General features: G+C 40.6%; 2 protein-coding genes across 4 annotated transcripts; one reads left to right on the top strand and one right to left on the bottom strand.

The window, feature by feature from the left end:
* Positions 1-102: 102 nt before the first annotated feature.
* Positions 103-2,584, bottom strand: DDX28 (DEAD-box helicase 28). The gene is given in 2 exon segments (XM_030956218.1): positions 103-2,504; positions 2,507-2,584. Coding segments are annotated over 2 exon segments (1,632 nt in total). The 3' UTR covers positions 103-950.
* Positions 2,585-2,588: 4 nt separating this feature from the next.
* Positions 2,589-18,057, top strand: DUS2 (dihydrouridine synthase 2). 3 transcript variants are annotated; one of them, XM_030956217.1, is made up of 16 exons: positions 2,589-2,689; positions 3,013-3,152; positions 4,043-4,088; positions 4,794-4,885; positions 5,734-5,777; positions 6,459-6,519; positions 7,624-7,671; positions 8,272-8,337; positions 9,971-10,041; positions 10,425-10,511; positions 10,617-10,785; positions 11,740-11,861; positions 14,236-14,379; positions 15,527-15,614; positions 16,243-16,316; positions 17,552-18,057. In XM_030956217.1, the coding sequence occupies exons 2-16, from the start codon at positions 3,030-3,032 to the stop codon at positions 17,787-17,789; spliced, it is 1,473 nt and encodes a 490-aa protein (XP_030812077.1). In that variant the 5' UTR covers positions 2,589-2,689; positions 3,013-3,029; the 3' UTR covers positions 17,790-18,057. The 3 variants fall into 3 exon arrangements, with proteins under 3 accessions (XP_030812077.1, XP_030812076.1, XP_030812074.1); XM_030956216.1 differs by lacking the exon at positions 2,589-2,689 and having other exon boundaries at positions 2,690-3,152; positions 4,797-4,885; XM_030956214.1 differs by lacking the exon at positions 2,589-2,689 and having other exon boundaries at positions 2,690-3,152.
* The last annotated feature ends 511 nt before the right edge of the window (positions 18,058-18,568 follow it).

The following is an 18,568-nucleotide window of genomic DNA, read 5'->3' as shown; positions in this document are numbered from 1 at the left end:
TAAAATGCTTATTTGTGTGACTATTTACCATGGATACAAACTAGCAGCTAAATATGAAATAACCTCAGCCTCACTTCAACTCTCTTGGCTGGAAGTAAAATAGGACAAAGGCACAACATTCAGAAGAAATCCTACACTCACTCTGTTAGGTGAGAGTCACTAGAACCTGTGAGTCAACACACTTCTTTTATTTAACAGAAGACATCTTCCAGTGTGCCAGGGTTGGGGTTTTTTGGTTTTTTTACAATCAGTTCAGAAACTACATGTCACTACAGTATGCGAAAAAAATGTACAGGAAACACTTTAGGGCTTTTTTATATAATATAATATGAAGAAGCAAGATCCAAGTTCTCAGTGAAAGGTAACCATAAAATAACAAATTAAGGCCTTGAAAGAGCCCCAAGCATTATTGTGCCTTCTCATTCCCACTGTACTTTACAGGTATCTGGTCTAGAATTCTCTAAATGAACTGCTACATCACAAGAAAATCAAGCATCCATTGTCCTTTAGTCCTTTGTGTCTGTAACTGGTCAGGTTTTTTCTCCTGCCACAGTAGAAATTTTTCAGTTTTAATAACGAGTATTAGCTGATGGTGGTGGGCAGTAATGAAATGCAATAGAACTGTATGTCACACAAACATACTTTCATTTGGACTTGAATTTAAATTATGTCTCAAAATAAGTAAACCAAATCAACTGATGAAGTAATTCTTCAATATTCCCCAAAAGCATTCTATTACTCACTTACTAGTTTCCTTTGAGAAAGCCACATGTTGTGATGGCTGTGCAAACGAATACTGCAGCTTCCAGAACAGTGCATGAAGTTAACCTGATCACCTGGTTCTGAAAAACAGCTCTATTCCTTCCATCTGCCTTACACACAGCAGCTCATTCACTCTGCCTTAATGGCCTCAAGGTAAGCCCCTACCAGGGAATGCCTGGCAACCTGAATCAACGTGCATTAGGTGAAGGTTTATTAATAGAGTCCATTCCTGGGAGACCTGTCCTTTTCCGGGCTGCAGTCTCTATTTTTCGTACCAGGTCCACGTCCCACCGATGGGTGACAAAACTAACCACAGCTCCGGGTGCCTTGCTCCCAACCCGGCCAACTCTCCCGGCACGGTGCAGGTAGTCCTGCAGGGTGTCCGGGAAGTCATAGTTGACCACCAGCTGCACACTGCTGGTGTCCAGTCCCCGCGAGGCAAGGTCAGTGCAGACAAGGACAGACACATCTCCCTTCTGGAAAGAGGCAAAGATGCCGGCTCTAGCAGCCGCCGCCATCTGCCCCTGCAGCCTCAGGTGCTTGATTCTGTGGTCGTCCAGGATATAGCCCAGCCAGTTGACGGTGCTGGCACTGTTGCAGAAGATGAGAACAGCCCCGGCTGATGATGGGCGCTCCTTGAGCAGCTGCAGCAGTTCGGGCAGCTTGTCCCGGCCTTTGAGGCGGACAAACTTCTGCTGGACGTGAGGCGGGAGGTGGTGCAGGCTCTGGGTGCTGAAGGTGACAAACCGGTCCACGTCAGTGAACTTCGCCAGCGTCTCGCTGAGCCCCGCGGGGAAGGTGGCTCCGACCACCACCACCTGCGTCCTCTCCTCGTCGGGACCGGCCGGCCCGGGAGAGCCGGCAGCCAGGGGCGCGTGTGCCAGGATCTCCTCCAGCAGCTCCGTAAAGGACTCGTCCATCAGCGAGTCCGCCTCGTCCAGCACCATCCAGCGCAGCCTCTCCAGGGCCAGGAAGCGCCGCCGCAGCGCCTCCCGCAGCGCGCCGGGGGTGCCCAGCAGCACGGCGGGGCCCGGCGGCGGCGCCCGCAGCTGCCTCCGCAGCCCGCCCGCGGCCCCGCCGCCCGTGAGGCCGCGCACCGCCAGCCCCGCGGGCGCGCACAGCGCCGCCGCCACCGCGCCCACCTGCGCCGCCAGCTCCCGCGACGGCAGCACCACCAGCCCGCGGGGCGCCGCCGGCCCCTCCGCCTCCGCCGCCGGGGCCTCGGGGCGGCCGAGCAGGCGCTCCAGCAGCGGCAGCAGGTACGCCAGAGTCTTCCCGCTGCCCGTCTCGGCGGCGCACAGCGCGCTGCGGCCGCGGCGCAGCGCGGGGATGGCGAGGCGCTGCACGGCCGTGGGCCGGCCGATGGAGAGCCGCTCCAGGCCGGCCAGCAGCGCCGGCTGCAGCCCCAGCTCGGCGAAGGTTGGGCCCTGTCCCGCCTCAGCCGGCGGCGCCTGCAAGGCGGGAGCCGCCTCCTGCGAGGGCTCTAGCTGGAAGTAATCGCCGTACGCCTTCCGGTGCTTCCAGCCCGCCGACACCAGCGGCGGCTGCTCCCTGCGCCCCACCGTTTGCCAGCGGGGCTGGCTCAGCTCCGGCCGCCGGCTCCGCAGCAGCAGCTTCCCGGAACGCGGCGGCGCCGCCGCCTCCCGCTGCTCGCGCCGCCGGCGCTGCGCGCCCCGCTGCAGGCGCTGCCGCAGGGCCCAGGGGACGCGCACCACGGCCCCGGGGGCTGCGGGCTCCCCGCCGCCGCCGCCGCTGTCCCGCTGCCCGCCGGCCGCCGCGGCAGCAGCAGCGGGAGGGCCAGCCCAGCTCGGCCCAGCGCCATCGCGGTCCCCACATGGGGCGGCGGCGCTGCCCGATGACGCCTGAAACAGGCGCCGGCCCCGGTTCTCCCCGCCCCGCGGAGCTGCGGCGGAGCCACGCGAAGTGGGTGAGTGTGGCTGGCGGTGCCGCTCTCTTCTTTCGCCTTTTTCCGCCGCCGGCTGAGAGCCTTCCCCGCGTCGCCACCGCGGGAGCAGTCGCAGCCCTGAGGGGCTCTGGCAGGGGCGGCGCGGGGCCTCTCGCTCGGGAAGGAGCCCGTGGGGCGGGGAGCAGCCCCCGGCGCCCTCACGCTGGGTGAGCCCGGGCCCCGCTGCCCGGCCAGCCCCTCACACCTGGCGGGGCACCCACCGCCCCTTCCCGGCAAAGGACGCGCCTGTGTTTGCGGGTGGGAAATGGCACTCCTTGGCAGTGCCCGTGGGCTCTCTCTTTCAGGTGGTACAGCAACGGGAATGACGGTGAACACGCCGCTGTGCTTCAGGGGAAAGAAGATCCTGGCTCCAATGGTGCGAGTGGGGACACTGCCAATGCGTCTGCTTGCTCTGGACTATGGTGCCGATATCGTGTACTGTGAGGTATGGAGAAGGAGCTGATGAGGCAGTTTTATCTGATAATATTGTTGTTAAGCAAAGTGCAGACTTTTTTCATTGTATGACTTGTTCTTTTTACACATAGTTTTCCATTAAAAATGAGGAAAGAAGAATCTCTATGTCTTGAGGCATTTCTCTGAGCCATTCTCAAGTTATGGCAAATCCATATTTAGAGACTGTTCAGTAACTTCAAGTAATTTGGACAAAACACCATAACAGTTTTCTCAAGTTGTACTTTTATTTGCGTTTGGGGGGTGTAGGGTTTTTTTGTGGGGTTTTTTTTTCAGTAGAGTCAGAACTTTGAAGGAACTTTGAAGACTGACTTCATGTCTCATCTGATTAGTTTTGCTATGCCTCCATGTATTTCACTCATAGCATTGTTCTCCTTGTTTCTTAAACACCTTTTTAAAAGCTGCCTGAAATTGAGGTGTGGGGTCCTCAGCACAAGAACTCTGTGCACCTGTTAGAGTGGATCCAGAGAGGCCACAGTGCTGATCAGAGTGCTGGAGCACCTCTCCTACAAACACAGCTGAGAGAGTTGGGATTGTTCTCTCTGGAGAAGAGAAGGCTCTGAGGAGACCTCGTTGAGCCCTTCCAGTACTTAAAGGGGGCTTTTAAAAAAGAGGGAGAGGAACATTTTACAAGGACAGATAGTGGTAAGACCAGGGGGAACAGTTTTAAACTGAAGAGAGGAGAGCTTTACATTAGATATTAGTAAGAAGTTTTTTAACCAGAGGGTGCTGAGGTACTGGGGCAGGTTGCTCAGAGAAGTTGGTCTCTCTAGATAATTACTTAATAAAATGGGCAACTGTTTAGAGCTGACAGGCTGAATCAATTCAACTCACTGAGATTTTTTTTTTATCCTTTCTACTCAGGAGCTGATTGACATAAAGATGCTGCAGTGTAAGAGGGTTATTAATGGTAAGTATGGCATTTCTTTTGCTAATACCTGTAAGAAGTCTCTTTTCTAGTTAAGAGAAAGGGTAATTATTTCTCTGAAGCATTTTTCTAGTGATTATAGTGGTGTATCAGTACATACAATCTCACTGAATTGTGTCTAGGGGCTTACAGTAAGCTTTTGAAGTGCTACCTTAGACCAGTCTGCTGCTCTAGTTTTAAACTTCCAGTTTGTTTGGACTGCAGTAGAGACAGTTTCCAATTCTGTGTCTTTTTAAATGTTCGCTGTTTGTTACATGGTCACATACTTTTAGTCTACTGCAACAAGGAAGCAACACATACAAGACCTCACTGTTTATCATTCATTTATTAACTTGAATTCCATGGGCTGGACTTGGAATAACATGATTGTCACTGCAAGTTCTTAAAAAGGTATCTTTGGGACCTGGCCCTGTCTGAGTGGCATAGAAACAGTTGTTTGCAGTGTCCCTGCTGGGAAACAGAAGTTCACTACAAATCTCCTCTCTCCTCCTGCCCCTTCCCCAAAATCATACTGTTCATTCTGGTTGAGTCATCATTGGGTTTTGATACTTTTCAAAGAACATCACATGACTTTGATGGCATTTCATTTATATACAAATGACATGGTCATGTGACTTTTTTAATTTTTGCATTTGTAGCATTTGTACAGAATTTTTGTCTGTTTTTTCTGTTTCTCATTTCATACAGAAGTACTTGAAACAGTGGACTTTGTTGCACCTAATGACAGAGTTGTTTTCAGAACTTGTGAAAGGGAGAGAGAGCGTGTTGTCTTCCAAATGGTAAGAAACCAGAGACTCTTCTAACAACATAGCTAAATGAGGTGGTTTCACACCAGAGGTGTTGCAGAATTTCTGAGCTGTTGCTACAAATCAAGATTCCACATTGTAAGTTCTCCTAAGAGGTAATTACGATAACTTCTATGCTCTTCAGCAGCTTGGTTTTGTAAGAGGTATCTTAGATATTTCTGAACTTATGGATGTGGATATAAATTGTGCTGATGTCTGATCACATGTTGAAGTTTTGCACTGTCCTGTAAACAGTGTCACTGCAAAGACTGAAAGAGGCAGCATTGTTTAGTATAGATAAGAGAGGATTAATGTGTGCATCGGCTTTGCACAAATGGGTTAAAGATTCTCTCTGCTCAAGAGAAAATGATAGTAATTTGCTCTTAGAGACCACTCTGTGTAGGACAAGAGATGATGGGCTTGGAGGGAGGGGGAAGCATGAGTGGACTGCATTACATACTGAAAAGACCTTTTTCAGTGGTAATGTAGCCCTCAAATAAGTTGCTTGTAGAGTCTGTAGAATTGTTATTAGTGGAGCTTTTTAAGAACACTAAAATAGGTATCTGTTGCTGAGGGGCTAAGAACATTTAATATTGCTGTAGGTGAAGAGGGCAGACAGACCTCTTTGGATCCTTTTTTGTATCACCTTTTATCATGCAGTGGCTGACTCCACTATGTGCTGTAGGTAAATGTTTGAAATATCCAGTGTGCCTCTGAGTGGGTCTCTCTCTGTACTGAATGTTCAGAACAAATATAGTTGTACACATGTGCAAGTAAGCACCTTGGTTTTTCATTAATTTGATGATATTTTGTAATTATAAATCCTCTTCTTTTACCAACAGGGTTCAGCAGATGCTGAAAGAGCCCTGGCAGTAGCTAAACTTGTGTAAGTCATCTTCTCTCAGCCCCTTCCCACCTTGGGTTTGTCTGGGATTTTTTGTACACAGGAATTATTGTAGAAGACAGTCTTTTAAGATTGAGAGCATCAAGGTAGTTCTTGATAGAACCAGAAAAAGTTCAGCTGCATGAATTCTGTGCTGGGATGGCTTCTTGCTAGTGCAAGTGTGTCCTTGATCTCTCCAGTATGAATTGCCCTGGGTATTGCAAAGCTGCAAGGCCAATATACCTGAAAATGTCCCTTACTGTTTGTGGTATAAAGTCTTCAGTAATGCATTGTGCAGAAACCAAAAGTGGCTCTTAAAAAGGTGGTTCTAAGCCTTTATTTAAATAGATGGAAGTTGCAATAGGACTTACTGTAGTGATGAATCTAGTGGTGGATATACTTTATATAGGATTAAGTATATAGAAAGTATTCTAAGATGACTATCTGCAGCTTCTGCACAGCCCTGGTTATTGAAACCTGTGAACAATCTGATCTTCAGACCATCATTAAGATTTATGTATTTAACTTAAATAAGCGAGAAGCTAAAAATTCAGAAGTTCAAATTTACCTTAAGTTCTCATTTAAGCCTTTATGATGGTGGAACAAATTACCTGGCAAGATATCTGTTTCTTGATTCTTGTTCGAATATGCTAAAAAATATTTTGATTTTTCCTTCTCTTTCAGAGAGAGTGATGTGGCTGGTATTGATATCAACATGGGATGCCCAAAAGAATATTCTACTAAGGCAGGTGGATTTTGATTACTCTTAAATGAGCCTTTTCTGTCTTGGAGGTATGGAGTGTGAAGTACGTGGTCTGGTTTTCAAATTCAAGCAGTAAAATTTTGATGCAGAGAAAAATTGAATTTAATTGTTTGTAGTAAACAGAACACTCTAGAAGGTGTCATGGCCCTGATACAGTAAAATAACATAGGCTGTTAGAAAACTAAATTCTTAAGGGCTAGATAAAGTGAAGTGTTTACGTTTTTTTAATATTTTTCTGAAGTCATTAATTTGTTGGGTGACTGAAATAAGTTCTACCTAGCCTTAATAAAAATTGAAATCAGAATTTGTCATCTGAGCAAGTAGATGGCAAAAAGCAGTCACAACTTAGTAATGCTGAATTCAATTCCTTGTCAGTTTTAAATGGGAGGACAATGGACCACTTAAAACCTGGTTTGTTTGTTTGTTTTGTAATAAAGCACATGCAGTTCTAAATTAGTCCTGTATCTGGGACTAGAACAGAGCAGTCAAACTGGTTGTTAGGACTGTTAAGCCACTTGGTGTAGGGATAAAGGATCAATAAATTGAACCATGGCACTCCATTTTGATGTCAAATGCTCCACAGAACTGTAATTAAGAACAAAACACAAAAATATCCATCTTGTACTAGGGTGAAAGATCAGGAGTACAACTGCTGCTGAGTGGTTATTCTCCAACAATAGTTCTGGGTCAAAAAAATTTGTACAAAAAAGTTGTTGGCCTCTGCATCTATGCATGCAGATAAAACAGTGTTGGAAGAACAGCTAAAATATTAAATTGTTCATAATTATGTTATGGATGAAAAATGGGAAAATGGATGATTATGTTTGCTAAAAATAGCTTTCTGAAATCCTGTCTGCTCCCTAAAGTGATGAGAGCAAGTTGATGCCCTGAATTACATCTTAATTATTCTGATACAGGTCTAAGAAATGTAGCATCAAGGTTTTCAGTAATGCTTCTGTATTTTAAATTTTGCCATTTTTTCCTTAATATGATATTGTGCTTTTGTTGTGGTCTGCTATTAGACAAAACAACTGAGTTGAAAAATGTGTTTGCCTAGTGGGTAACAGCTTCTCTCTGTTTTCCCAGGGAGGTATGGGAGCAGCACTGCTGTCTGATCCTGACAAAATAGAGTCTGTAAGTATCATCTCGTGGGGTTGGAGCTGTCTTGGGAAGAATTGTGCACTGTGCTCTACTGGCAGCAGGAATGGGTTGCACAGACAACAAATTTGTGATTGCTTGAGTGGAATACTCAATTTAGGACACTGGAGTTAAGGTTATAGATAAATATTCCTCATTTACTTCTCCATGCCATTATCTGGACTATAAAACTTCTACTTTTGGGGTTTTTTTCAGTTTAAGAATTTTCAGTGTGGTGCAGTATTTGTGAGTTTTACATGTCTATGCATGTTTTTTGAAATCAGAGCTCACTGGTCACGCCATATTAAAAGCATTGGTGAAACTACAGCAGCAGTTAATTGCTCTCTAAAAATCCAGTTCAAATCAACAAAGAAGTGGCAGTAAAAATGTCTTAGACTATAACTATTCTTGTGTATCTACTGGATAAAATTGTATATTCAGTTACAGATTGTATATGTCTGTCTAGCATGTAAGATTCTTTATAGAGGATTAATAGACAGTGTTATATTATTGTAATTTATTTTCAAGAGAGAAAGGAGGAGAGTTTTAGTAATTCCACTGTTGTGATCAATTTTTTTGTCTTCTTTTTTTTTTCAGATATTGACCACCCTTGTTAAAGGAATTTGTAAACCAGTAACCTGCAAAATCCGCATTTTGCCCTCAGTAAGAGCATAAATTGTTGTGCTGAAGTGTTCAGCTCAGTTAGAATAGATGTTGTTCTAATATGTTTCACTGTATGTCTGTTGCTGTGAAATAGCACTTGGAACTTACAATTTCTGTTTGGGATGCTGTCCCAACCTAAATCTGACCTGCAGGTGCACAGAGACCATGACTGTGGACTTGTCAGTTTCTATGATAGACAAAGGCACAGAGGCTTTTATCCTTTAAATTTCTCAACTGAGTCATTTTTTATGTCATAGAGGTACAAAAGGGTGTAGGGACCCTCAGGCAGCCAGTAAGTGCTCTTAGTTCCTGGTTTTCATATGGGGTAACCAATACACAATTGTTTTTTGTTCTTTCAGATTAATTTTTCTTCCATATTGTTTTCCTGTTCTTGCGGTTAGAACAGCCAATGAAGTTACAGGGTCTGTCTTTTCCAGGATCTTTTTCCAGACTTTTTTTACAGCTGATGTATCTTCCTTACTGCTTTTTTCTCTTTTTTTAAGATGAATTCTCTACATATTTTTAAACATCCAAAAGATTATGTACCTTCTCTTTTAAAAACTGATTATTTAGCAATTGGGTATTTAATTACAATTTAGCAATTAGGTATTTAAATACTTCCCAGATACTATGATTGCATATGACCTAAACAGATATTTCAGTAGATAGATGAACTCTACCTGAGCCTGCTTTGTTCAGATGTCATTTATGTGTTGGGATAAGTAAATGAAGCTTGTGTGAAAAGAATCAGTAACACATCATCTATGTTAATCATCTCAATGATCAGTCTAAGATCATTTTGGTTCTGAAGTATTAAATTAGAGAGCTAGCACCTTTATCCTAGAGCCTCTTCCTTTTTGTTTCAAGCTGGTTTTGGATAATGTCATCCATCAGAACAGCAGGTGAGCTCCTGTCTCTGCATCCCTGCCAGCTGGGACATGTTGCAGTTTTCAGACTGAATCTGATATCTTTGGGTTGAGCTGCAGATATTCCTTCACCTTTTGAAAGGAAAATTTGCCTTTTTTTCATTCTCCCTTTCCCTAAAGATGCATAAGACAGGCTAGTGCAGCAGTGTGTCAATTTTATTTCTGCTCTTTAAGAGCATTTTACCTCTTTGATGATATACTGGGCATGTAAGAATATCCTTAGAATTTTTTAGATGCTGGTTAACATTTTTAAGACACATCTGAGAGGAATATTTATAGTTGTGTGATTGCATGTTAAGTTGATTCCAGAAGGCATCCTCTGACTGAAAAGCATTTTAATTACAATTTACAGAGTAGTCATTAGAGAGGACTTGCTAATCAAATGTTCCAGTCATTTTCAATTGACAGTCTGAAAACCTTTGGAAAATATTCTCCTGCTACAGAGTATTATGTTACCTGGTTTGAGAAAGTTTGTAATCTGTAGGTTCAAGGAAACATTGAAAATGGATTCTTTTTTTCTGCCATAGCATGTAGTTCTTTAATTGTAGTATATATTAAATGGTTGTATATGTTATGTTATTGATGAAAGGCAGGAATCACATCCCTCTTGATAAAAGAAGACTTCCAGCATTTGTTTGTACAATGTCACATGATAGTTATTCCTTTTGCTTTGAATCAAAATCATGTCCAACTGTCTTATCCCTCAGGTGGAAGATACTGTGAATCTGGTGAAGAGGATAGAGAAAACTGGCATTGCTGCCATTGCAGTCCATGGAAGGTAAATTGATTTTAGGCAAGAAAGACTTATATTTTTTTAGTTTGTTGATGACTGTACCACAGTATGATATGACTGATATGAATATACTCTAATATGTGGTTCTGATTTCAACTGTTAACTGAATTGGTGTTCTAGGAAATCAAGTCAGTAATTAGGGAATTAAACTGCATGCTGATCTTTTCCTAAATATTTTTTTTCTCAAAGACCAAATAAAACTAATATTATCTTGCATACTTTGTATCTAAAAAATCAAATATATAAAATAAATAAGCTGAAACAAGTATATCCCAATAATCCTTGTGTCATGTCTGCTGTGGTTTAGACATCTATAAATTCCACAGGAAATCTTTGGTGTTGTCTTTTTTTTTGTTGTTGTTGGAAAGGAAGAAGGAGGAGAGGCCTCAGCACCCTGTCCATTGTGATGTGATCAAGGCCATATCTGAAGCTGTCTCCATTCCAGTAATAGCAAAGTAAGTTGGACTAATTAACTCATTCTGGTCAAATGCCTGTACTTAAGATTTCCAAGTGCAGGAAAAAGAGGCATGATTAATTATATTAGTGTTGTTAATTTTTAGTGGAGGATCTCATGACTTCATTAAGGAATATGCAGACATTGAGACCTTCCAGAAAGCAACAGCTGCCTCATCAGTCATGATTGCTCGTGCTGCCATGTGGAACCCCTCTGTCTTCAGAAAAGAGGGGTTTTGCCCCTTGAAGGATGTCATGCAAGATTACATCAAATATGTATGTTTTTATGAAGATCTTACTTGTAAGATCATTGTTTAGAATTGTTAATCCAAATCTTACTGCAGTATCTTAACTCCTCTTCATTTCAAAGACTTAGTTCTGGGGATATTTTAACATAGTGCATGTTACATGATCCTTGCAAATCAAACCCTGCTTCCTCTGTTTGATTTTGTTTAGAAATCTGTATGCAGAAAACATGCTTTTTAGCCCTTGTTTCTTGGGAACATTTATGAGGCTTACCAGGCTATCTAAAAATGGAAAGAAATCTAAAAATATGTAGTCCAACCCTTTCGAAGTCACAGTTGTACAAACCAAGCAGATTATTATATACAGTATGCAATATTGAATTTACAACATTGAACAAAAAGCTGAAGGAGTATTAAATAATCAGTTGCTCCTAGATTCACTTTTAGAAATTAATTACTTTTCACAAATACAGTCAAGAAATATTTGCAGTATGGAAGCAAAGGGAATGATTTGCCAATAAAGTAATTGGCAAAGTGCTGTATTGTAGTACTGTAGTTCCATTAGCTAAGTCATCTAATATATAAAGTTTTATCCATTATTCAAAACACAAAATTTTAATGATGTCATAGGAAATTAGTCAGAAATCTGAACTTTGATCATGTCATCAAATCAAATTCCTTTTTTTAATTTGAGCTTGCTATTAACGAGTTACTTACTAAAATATCAGTGCATTGCTAGTCAGTGTTGGAAACAGGTCAACTCTTTCTTCAGAAGTATATGAGTCAGTTGAACTTTAGTTGGTGAAGTCATGCCAAAATAATCAGATTATAGTCACATTCATGGGTAGTGTTGAATATGTTACTGAGGAAACTGCACTGTGGCTTGCCTTTGAAAAATGATTGTGGAAGTCAGCAAGACACCATGTGCAGTATAGAAGATAAATTTGTTTGGTGTGGTTTTGAATTCTTTGTCTCTTTCCATCAGGCAGTGAGGTATGACAATCACTACACCAACACTAAATACTGCTTATGTCAGATGTTAAGAGAACAGTTGGAAACTACTCAGGGTAAGAAGCTGCACGCTGCACAGTCCACACAGGAGATCTGGTAAGCGTGGACTTCAGAAAAGGAGTTGTACTCTGCCAAACTTGCACACCACTTCTCTGTCTAGCACTGCCTGGCATTTCACACTGTCAGGAGAAGCTGCAAAAACCCCGAAAATAACCCCAAAAGTCTAGATGGGAGATGTGAAATATCAGAGTAAACTTTTCCAGGTTTCCTCCATGCTCAGATGTTAAATCTTTAACCCTAAAACTCTCAATATTCAGCGCACTAATTTGAGTGGTGCTTCACTGAGTGACAAGCATTTATCCAGTATTTGCATGAAGTGATTAAGAAAAATTTCAGCTTTTCTGAAATTTTGTGGAACTTGTCTTCTTCCAAGGATTTGATTTAGCTTTCCCACTTGCATGTGAGGTTTACTGGAATATTTATAACATATTTGTTTTAAAATGAACACTTAGAAACACAGAAACATGCATCAGGGTTGTCTGGTACGTAATTGTAATTTTTTGTGCTGCTTTTCATTCCTGGAACACCTTAATAAATGATGGCAATCTTTTTGAGGAAATATAGTAGCTTTAAAGAATGTTGTCATCCTGCACATCTGAAACAGACTGGATGAAATTTCTCAGTGGGAGAGACAGAAATGAAAGAACAAAAATTTTGAGAGAAACTGTAAAATTGGCAGATGAGTAAAGAATTTGAAAAAGAATGTACTGATTTCTAGCAAACCCTTATCAGCATTCTGTTCATGTTCAAAATAAACGGAAATGCCTGCAATCCTTTAGCCATTTTATTGCCTTTTACCAATTTTGGCTTTCTAGAAATAATTCTGTCCATGATTATTACATTACAGTACAATGAAGAGAATTTGTATTGCTTATGTAAAGGGAGCTAGACTTCATTATTTTTAATGGAGCAGTGGAATCCATGAACAATATTTAAACTTTGCAAGTTACTTTTCACTTTGGCAGCTTAAAGAATTTAACTTGTTTTAGTATACTAACAGACTATCTATTTTGATTATAGATTTTGAGTTTAGGAAAAAAGATAAAGTATAGATTAGAACTCAAATCTTTTGCAACTTCAATAAAGTCTTAGCCCAGAGGGTGGTGGTGTTTTCTGCTGCATTAATAGCAATGCAGAGCATGTAAAATAAATACTGTAAAGTAACAGTTTTACTCAGGTGATTAGAGGTGTCACAGTTCATACACATAAACACTGGATAGAGATCTAGTGTGAGACTATGGGGTTTGTGTGCTATGCCTCACAATTCTTTAGGGGCTTCCAAAATCAAACTCTCTGGTTTTGTACATGTGGTGCAAAACCAACTTCAAAATGGGCTAAAGCAATGTGTGTGCAGGAGAGGGGGACAGAGAGACCCATTTGGAAATTTATGAAACTGTTTTCTGCCAGCAAACTTGGTCTTTTAACCCCTGTTCTGAACAACCTGTTTCATGTCTAGATAACTGAGGAACATTCAGTTTTTAAAATGCACCAGTTTATCTTCAGACAATTATAGTGCATAATTCTGCTGTCTCCTGGTGGTGAGGGTGGCTTACAGCCATTTGAGGTTTTACCTCAGTGCTGAATGCAAGAGAACAGGTTGCTGCTTTTCCCACAAAACATTTTTATAGCAGTATGTAATAAATTGCCTTCCCTTAGAAACACATAAGATAGTATTTTTCAGCTTCATTGCTTTTTTGCTTGGAGCATTGGAGATGGCTTTGTGGGCAGAATCCATTTTGTCATTGAGCAGTCCTGTATCCATCAGCATCTTCATAACCAAAAGTAAAAGTTTCTTTTATTGCCATTATCATCTGCAGAAAATCAATAGTCTGAGTTTTTCAAAGTAGATCCAGCCTGCCATGAGTTTGAAATTTAAAAGTGTTTGAGGCTTTTGCCTTTGACTAAAATCCTGGTTGCTGCTCCTCTTTATTTGGGCTTGTGAATAATACTCTGAAGTCAGAAAATCTGAGATTTTGAGGGGTTTGGATGCTATAGGGTTTATTGCTTATAATATTTTTAATCACTATAATTAGAAGAAGATTCTTTGTCTTACTTTTTGCTTGTATTGCCCTTGTGGAGCTGATGCACCAGGAGTCATGCTGAGATGTTTGCTGATTCATCCAACTGCAAGTTATTAAATGAACTAATAACTTGAACATTGCAGAACCTGTATTTCTGGCTGATTCTGCCTGCACTTCCAGGCTACAAATTGCATATGTAATGCTGGAAATTAGAACATCCTTTTCCTACTTGTAGCTCAATGTAATGTCACTCTGCAGAATACAGCCACACTTCCACTTCTTAACATATACTGTAAACACAATTGATTTCTACATTTTCTTTCTCTGCCGTAATGTGATTCAAAAATTTAAAAACTGATCTCTAATAGAAAGGAATTCTGTTTGAATAGTGAAGCCTTTGAAATGGGTGACTTCTATGAAGAAACCACAGCTATTTTTGAAGCAAAGAAAGCATCTTTAGAAACGAAGGTGCAAGATGAAGATGACCAAACGGAAGATCCAGATGTAATAAAAATGGCTGTTAGATTTGACAAGTAAGTATGCAAATCAATTTTTTCACTCTCTTGCATCTCTGAATAATAACTGTGAGGTTGACAGTGTCGTAACAGTTTTTTGAAAATGATGATTTGCAAAACAGCACTTACTGGGTGAATTCCTATGAAGCAGGAACATCATTGCATAATCACCACTTTTCCTGTGCCATTTGGATGTCGTAGGATGTTCTTTAGTTCCAGGCTTCCTGAGACTGCTTAATTCTCTCACTTAACTTGTTGAAAGTGCTGAGTGCTCTAAAAGAAAATTAAAAATAGAACATCTCCATGTAGAAAAGTGTATTACAAATATGTAGAGTTCAGTTATTTTTAGTGAAACTTGACTAAAACATAATTTTTCTATAAAAAGTCCTGAACAAATATCTTAATAATCTTCTAAGCAGAGAACACGCTCATCTGAAGTCTTCTTATGAGTGTTCCACTCATAAGCTATTCCTTGAAAAATTAATTCATGGAGTAGAATTCTATTTTATATAATTTACAATTATAATCTCTGAAGCCTGTAGAATTGCTGTTACTTTCCATGTTAAATTTGTATTTGCTGGTTTTGCTAATAGGCCTATGAAACAGCTCAAGAAGAGTGTGATACGTAAAATCCTCCACAAATGCAGTCATAATGCTTTAATATTTAGAGGATATATTAACTGACTCCTTGAGAACTGAACACAGGTTTTTTTTTCTGCCATGTGTGAGAGTCTGTAATTCTTTGTCAATAACTGAATAAATTCCTACATTTACATTTTCTACACTTTTTCATTTGATTACTACTTCATAACAGAAGCAGCTTCTCCTTTTTTCTACTAGTGTTTAATTGGTGCTTATAATAAACAGTACCAAACTGTATCTCTTTTCTGTATCACATATTTAGTTAGAATCTCTTTTCTGCTACGTATGTCTTCTCTAGCTGTATTACTACAGGGTGTAAATGTTCGGGAAAACTTTAGATTTTATTTTAGATGTTTTGTCACACCTATTACTTGAGTTATCTAATGAAGAAGAAGAAGAAACATCATAATGTGAGCTGTAAAATTACACTTCAAATAGCTGGTAGAAGTATTACAAAAAGCATCACTGTCTTTTTAAAATAGAACTTTGTGCACAGTTGTTGACCACAAATTTTTCTGTCTAGGCGAGAATATCCACCACAGATCACACCAAAAATGTATCTTCTGGAATGGTGTAGGAAAGAAAAGCATCCTCAGCCTGTTTATGAAACTGTGAGTCAATGAGAAACCCTTTCAAACCTCTCCCTCTGCCTTGTATATGAAATTAGGTATTTTAGGACTCAAGGCAGTGAGAAATTCTGCTTCCCCATCTGGTGTAGCTCTTTCAGAAAGCAGCTGCAGAAATGGTAATGCACACAGGTATGAGAACAGCAGCTTATTTTATTAGAAAGTAAAAAATCCAAAGTCAGGCCTTCAATCTGCTTTTGATTTATTTGTGAAATAAGTTGCTGTAACTTTCTTACATAGGAGCCCATGACTGACTTTCTTTTACTACTTCTGTGAAGTAAAGAATTAATTATTGGAATGTTTTCTCTGTTGTTGCACACTGTTACAGATAGGACCTGTAGGGGACAGGAGCACCTGTTTGGTTAAATGGGAACATTATTTGATTACTTTTTATTTTTGTAAAGCAAAAATATTTATAACTTGGACAATTTCTTAATTTTTTAATGTTGTATGTATAGTGAAATTTGTGGTGTGAATTAGAGTAATGTTAAAGTTATGTTACTTGTTAACCTTGTCTTTATAAATATGAAGGAATGTTGATGATGTTGTTTCTTCTGTAAATTACATGACTGGATTTGACAACCCCTTTCCTTTTAATTCTTTTTTTCTACAGGTTCAAAGACCATTGGATAGATTATTCTGTTCAGTAGTGACAGTAGCTGAGCGAAAATACCGATCAACTCTGTGGTAAGCCATCCTTAATGAGTTTTTCAGCTGGATTTTTATTTCTGAAATGTTGCTTAAAAACTTGCATTAAAAGGATGTTCCAGTTTATTCCAGTTGTCTTTGATAAAGGTCAACTGAAAGCTACCTCCTAAAGCTACTTCTAGGAGGGAGAAAGGATTAAAAGCTTCTGAGAATTGAATATGACAAGAGGAAGTAAGCACTGGCATAATCAAGTAAACAGTTACAGATTTTAATTCACTTTGTGTTAGTCCACAAGTTGTATTGGAAGGGGAGCAAATAGGTGACCCAGTTCCATTCTGTATGTGATGAGTGCAGAAAGAAGCCAAAGGAGGCAGAGGGGAATGTTGGAGCAGGTTATGTTTTCAGCCACTGCAGCAGATCCATTCCAATAAGAAGTCAGGACTAAGTGTCTGTATTCAGTGAAGCAGTGGACGGTGCACTGAGATCACAGTTAATTAGCAGCTTGGAGATCTCTCTGTGGAGATCACAGTTAATTAGCAGCTCCATCCAGGCCTGCTCTAAAGTTTCTTGATGGTATTTTATACAATCATCTATTAATACTGAAGTTGATTTGAGGCATTTGCACTTAAGGTGATGTTGATTTAACTGCAAAGCTAGAGCTCAGCATTGAACATTTTAAACAGGACAAGTGCACACAACTGCTTTGCAGCCTTCCTGTTCAGAGACTTTAGGAAGTTATGCTCAGCTGATATGAAATTTTGAGAAGAAGTGTTTTCAAATACTGACTTCCACAAATGTGTGATGGGCAGTCTTTCTCAGAAATGACAGATTTTTTACTATTACGGAACAGTTCCTGCTTTTGTCAGCATCAATGAACTTGTACAGCTGACAGAGAATGTACTTACGCCTGAGCCACTTTCAAGAAAAGTGATCCTGCATAACTCAGTTTTGTTTAATGATCAGATTTGTAAAAGTTACCTTTCTGTGGGCCAAACACACATTGGCCATCTACCTTTGGCATGGAGAGTGTTCAAGAGACAAGCCCTGATAGAGACAGATTTTCTAGGAATGTTGCATCAGAGTGATGCATCAACACTTGACACCTAGCAAGATTGAAATAATTTCTGGAACTGTCCTGGTTTGTTTTTCTGCTGTGAGATGACTACAAATGCTGTTTGTTTCATGATGTTGCATCAGAGACAGGAAATTGTCTCTTGGCAGTGTAGAGACCTCAGTTTCTACTTTCACCTGTGCTCTGTGTGCTTGCTCTTCAGGGACAAGTCCAAGAAACTGGCAGAACAGGCTGCAGCTATTGTCTGTCTGAGAGCATTGGGTGTCCCAGAGGGAAAGCTCTGTGAGGGAGAAAATCACCTGATTAACAAACGCAAGAGGGGGGACCAGGAGCCCTTGATTAGCAGAGACCATGGAGAGGACCTTGCTGAGCCTTCCCATAAAAAAGCCAATTTTATTGAAGAGACTTCTGACATGAATGTGCCGAAGATGCCACGATAGCATGGAATTAATGGAAATTAGAGGTTTCATGCCTATGCAGCTACAAATGAGCTCCTGTTTGTATATCTTGCTGTTCACGTTTCATTTGGATTCTCTCAGAGACAGATAAATTTCCCAGTTGTGAAAAAAGCCACTGAGATGTTTACTGTTCACCACTCACTGTCCCTATGGTGCCTTTCAGATGATGATTAGGAACTTGATTTTAAACAACATGGAGAAGGTAATTCCAATAATAAACTTTTAAAAATATCAGGTATTTTCAAAGCAATTTTGTCATTGGTTTCATTACTTTTTTTTTTATTAATAAGTCTAAAGTGTGCGGGTAAGAGATGTATTAATACATCATCCACAAACAGAGGAATCTAACTGTGTATTGGAACTGTGTAGTTAATCAGAAAAATCAATGTAGGAAAATAATTAGTAGCAAAGTAGACATGGTTGTGTCAATTGCATTTTATGCATGTTTTGCAAGCTTTGTTTATACCCCTCATGTATCAAGAAAAAGTTTTTTGCAGAAAGGACTTAAAAATTGTAAGACAAGCATTAAATAACATTTTTCTGTCATAACTTCTACTACATTTTACCTTCAGAAATAGGCAGTAGTATTAATTGTCCTTTTCTGGTCTTAGGTGTTAACAATTGTGTCTATCCAGTAAGGAACTGGAGCCAAGCCTGGTAGCACTGACTTTGTTGAATGAAGGTCCTTTTTGTCTTTTAACTTGAAAGGCCTCGTAAATGTCTACAAGTAGGTTACTTGCAGTAATGGCCATCCAAATATG

The sequence above is a fragment of the Camarhynchus parvulus genome, chromosome 11 (genome assembly GCF_901933205.1).
Source record: "Camarhynchus parvulus chromosome 11, STF_HiC, whole genome shotgun sequence".
Taxonomy (NCBI): Eukaryota; Metazoa; Chordata; class Aves; order Passeriformes; family Thraupidae; genus Camarhynchus; species Camarhynchus parvulus.
This window is presented reverse-complemented; position numbering and strand designations above follow the sequence as displayed.

What these genes read in the sequence shown, in the direction of transcription:
- DUS2 (XM_030956214.1), top strand. Translation starts at nt 2,973, where the DNA reads ATGGCACTCCTTGGCAGTGCCCGTGGGCTCTCTCTTTCAGGTGGTACA. An exon ending in GTGTAAGAGGGTTATTAATG is followed by an intron (nt 4,089 to 4,793) that starts GTAAGTATGGCA and finishes CATTTCATACAG; the next exon opens with AAGTACTTGAAACAGTGGAC. An exon ending in CTGGCAGTAGCTAAACTTGT is followed by an intron (nt 5,778 to 6,458) that starts GTAAGTCATCTT and finishes CTTCTCTTTCAG; the next exon opens with AGAGAGTGATGTGGCTGGTA.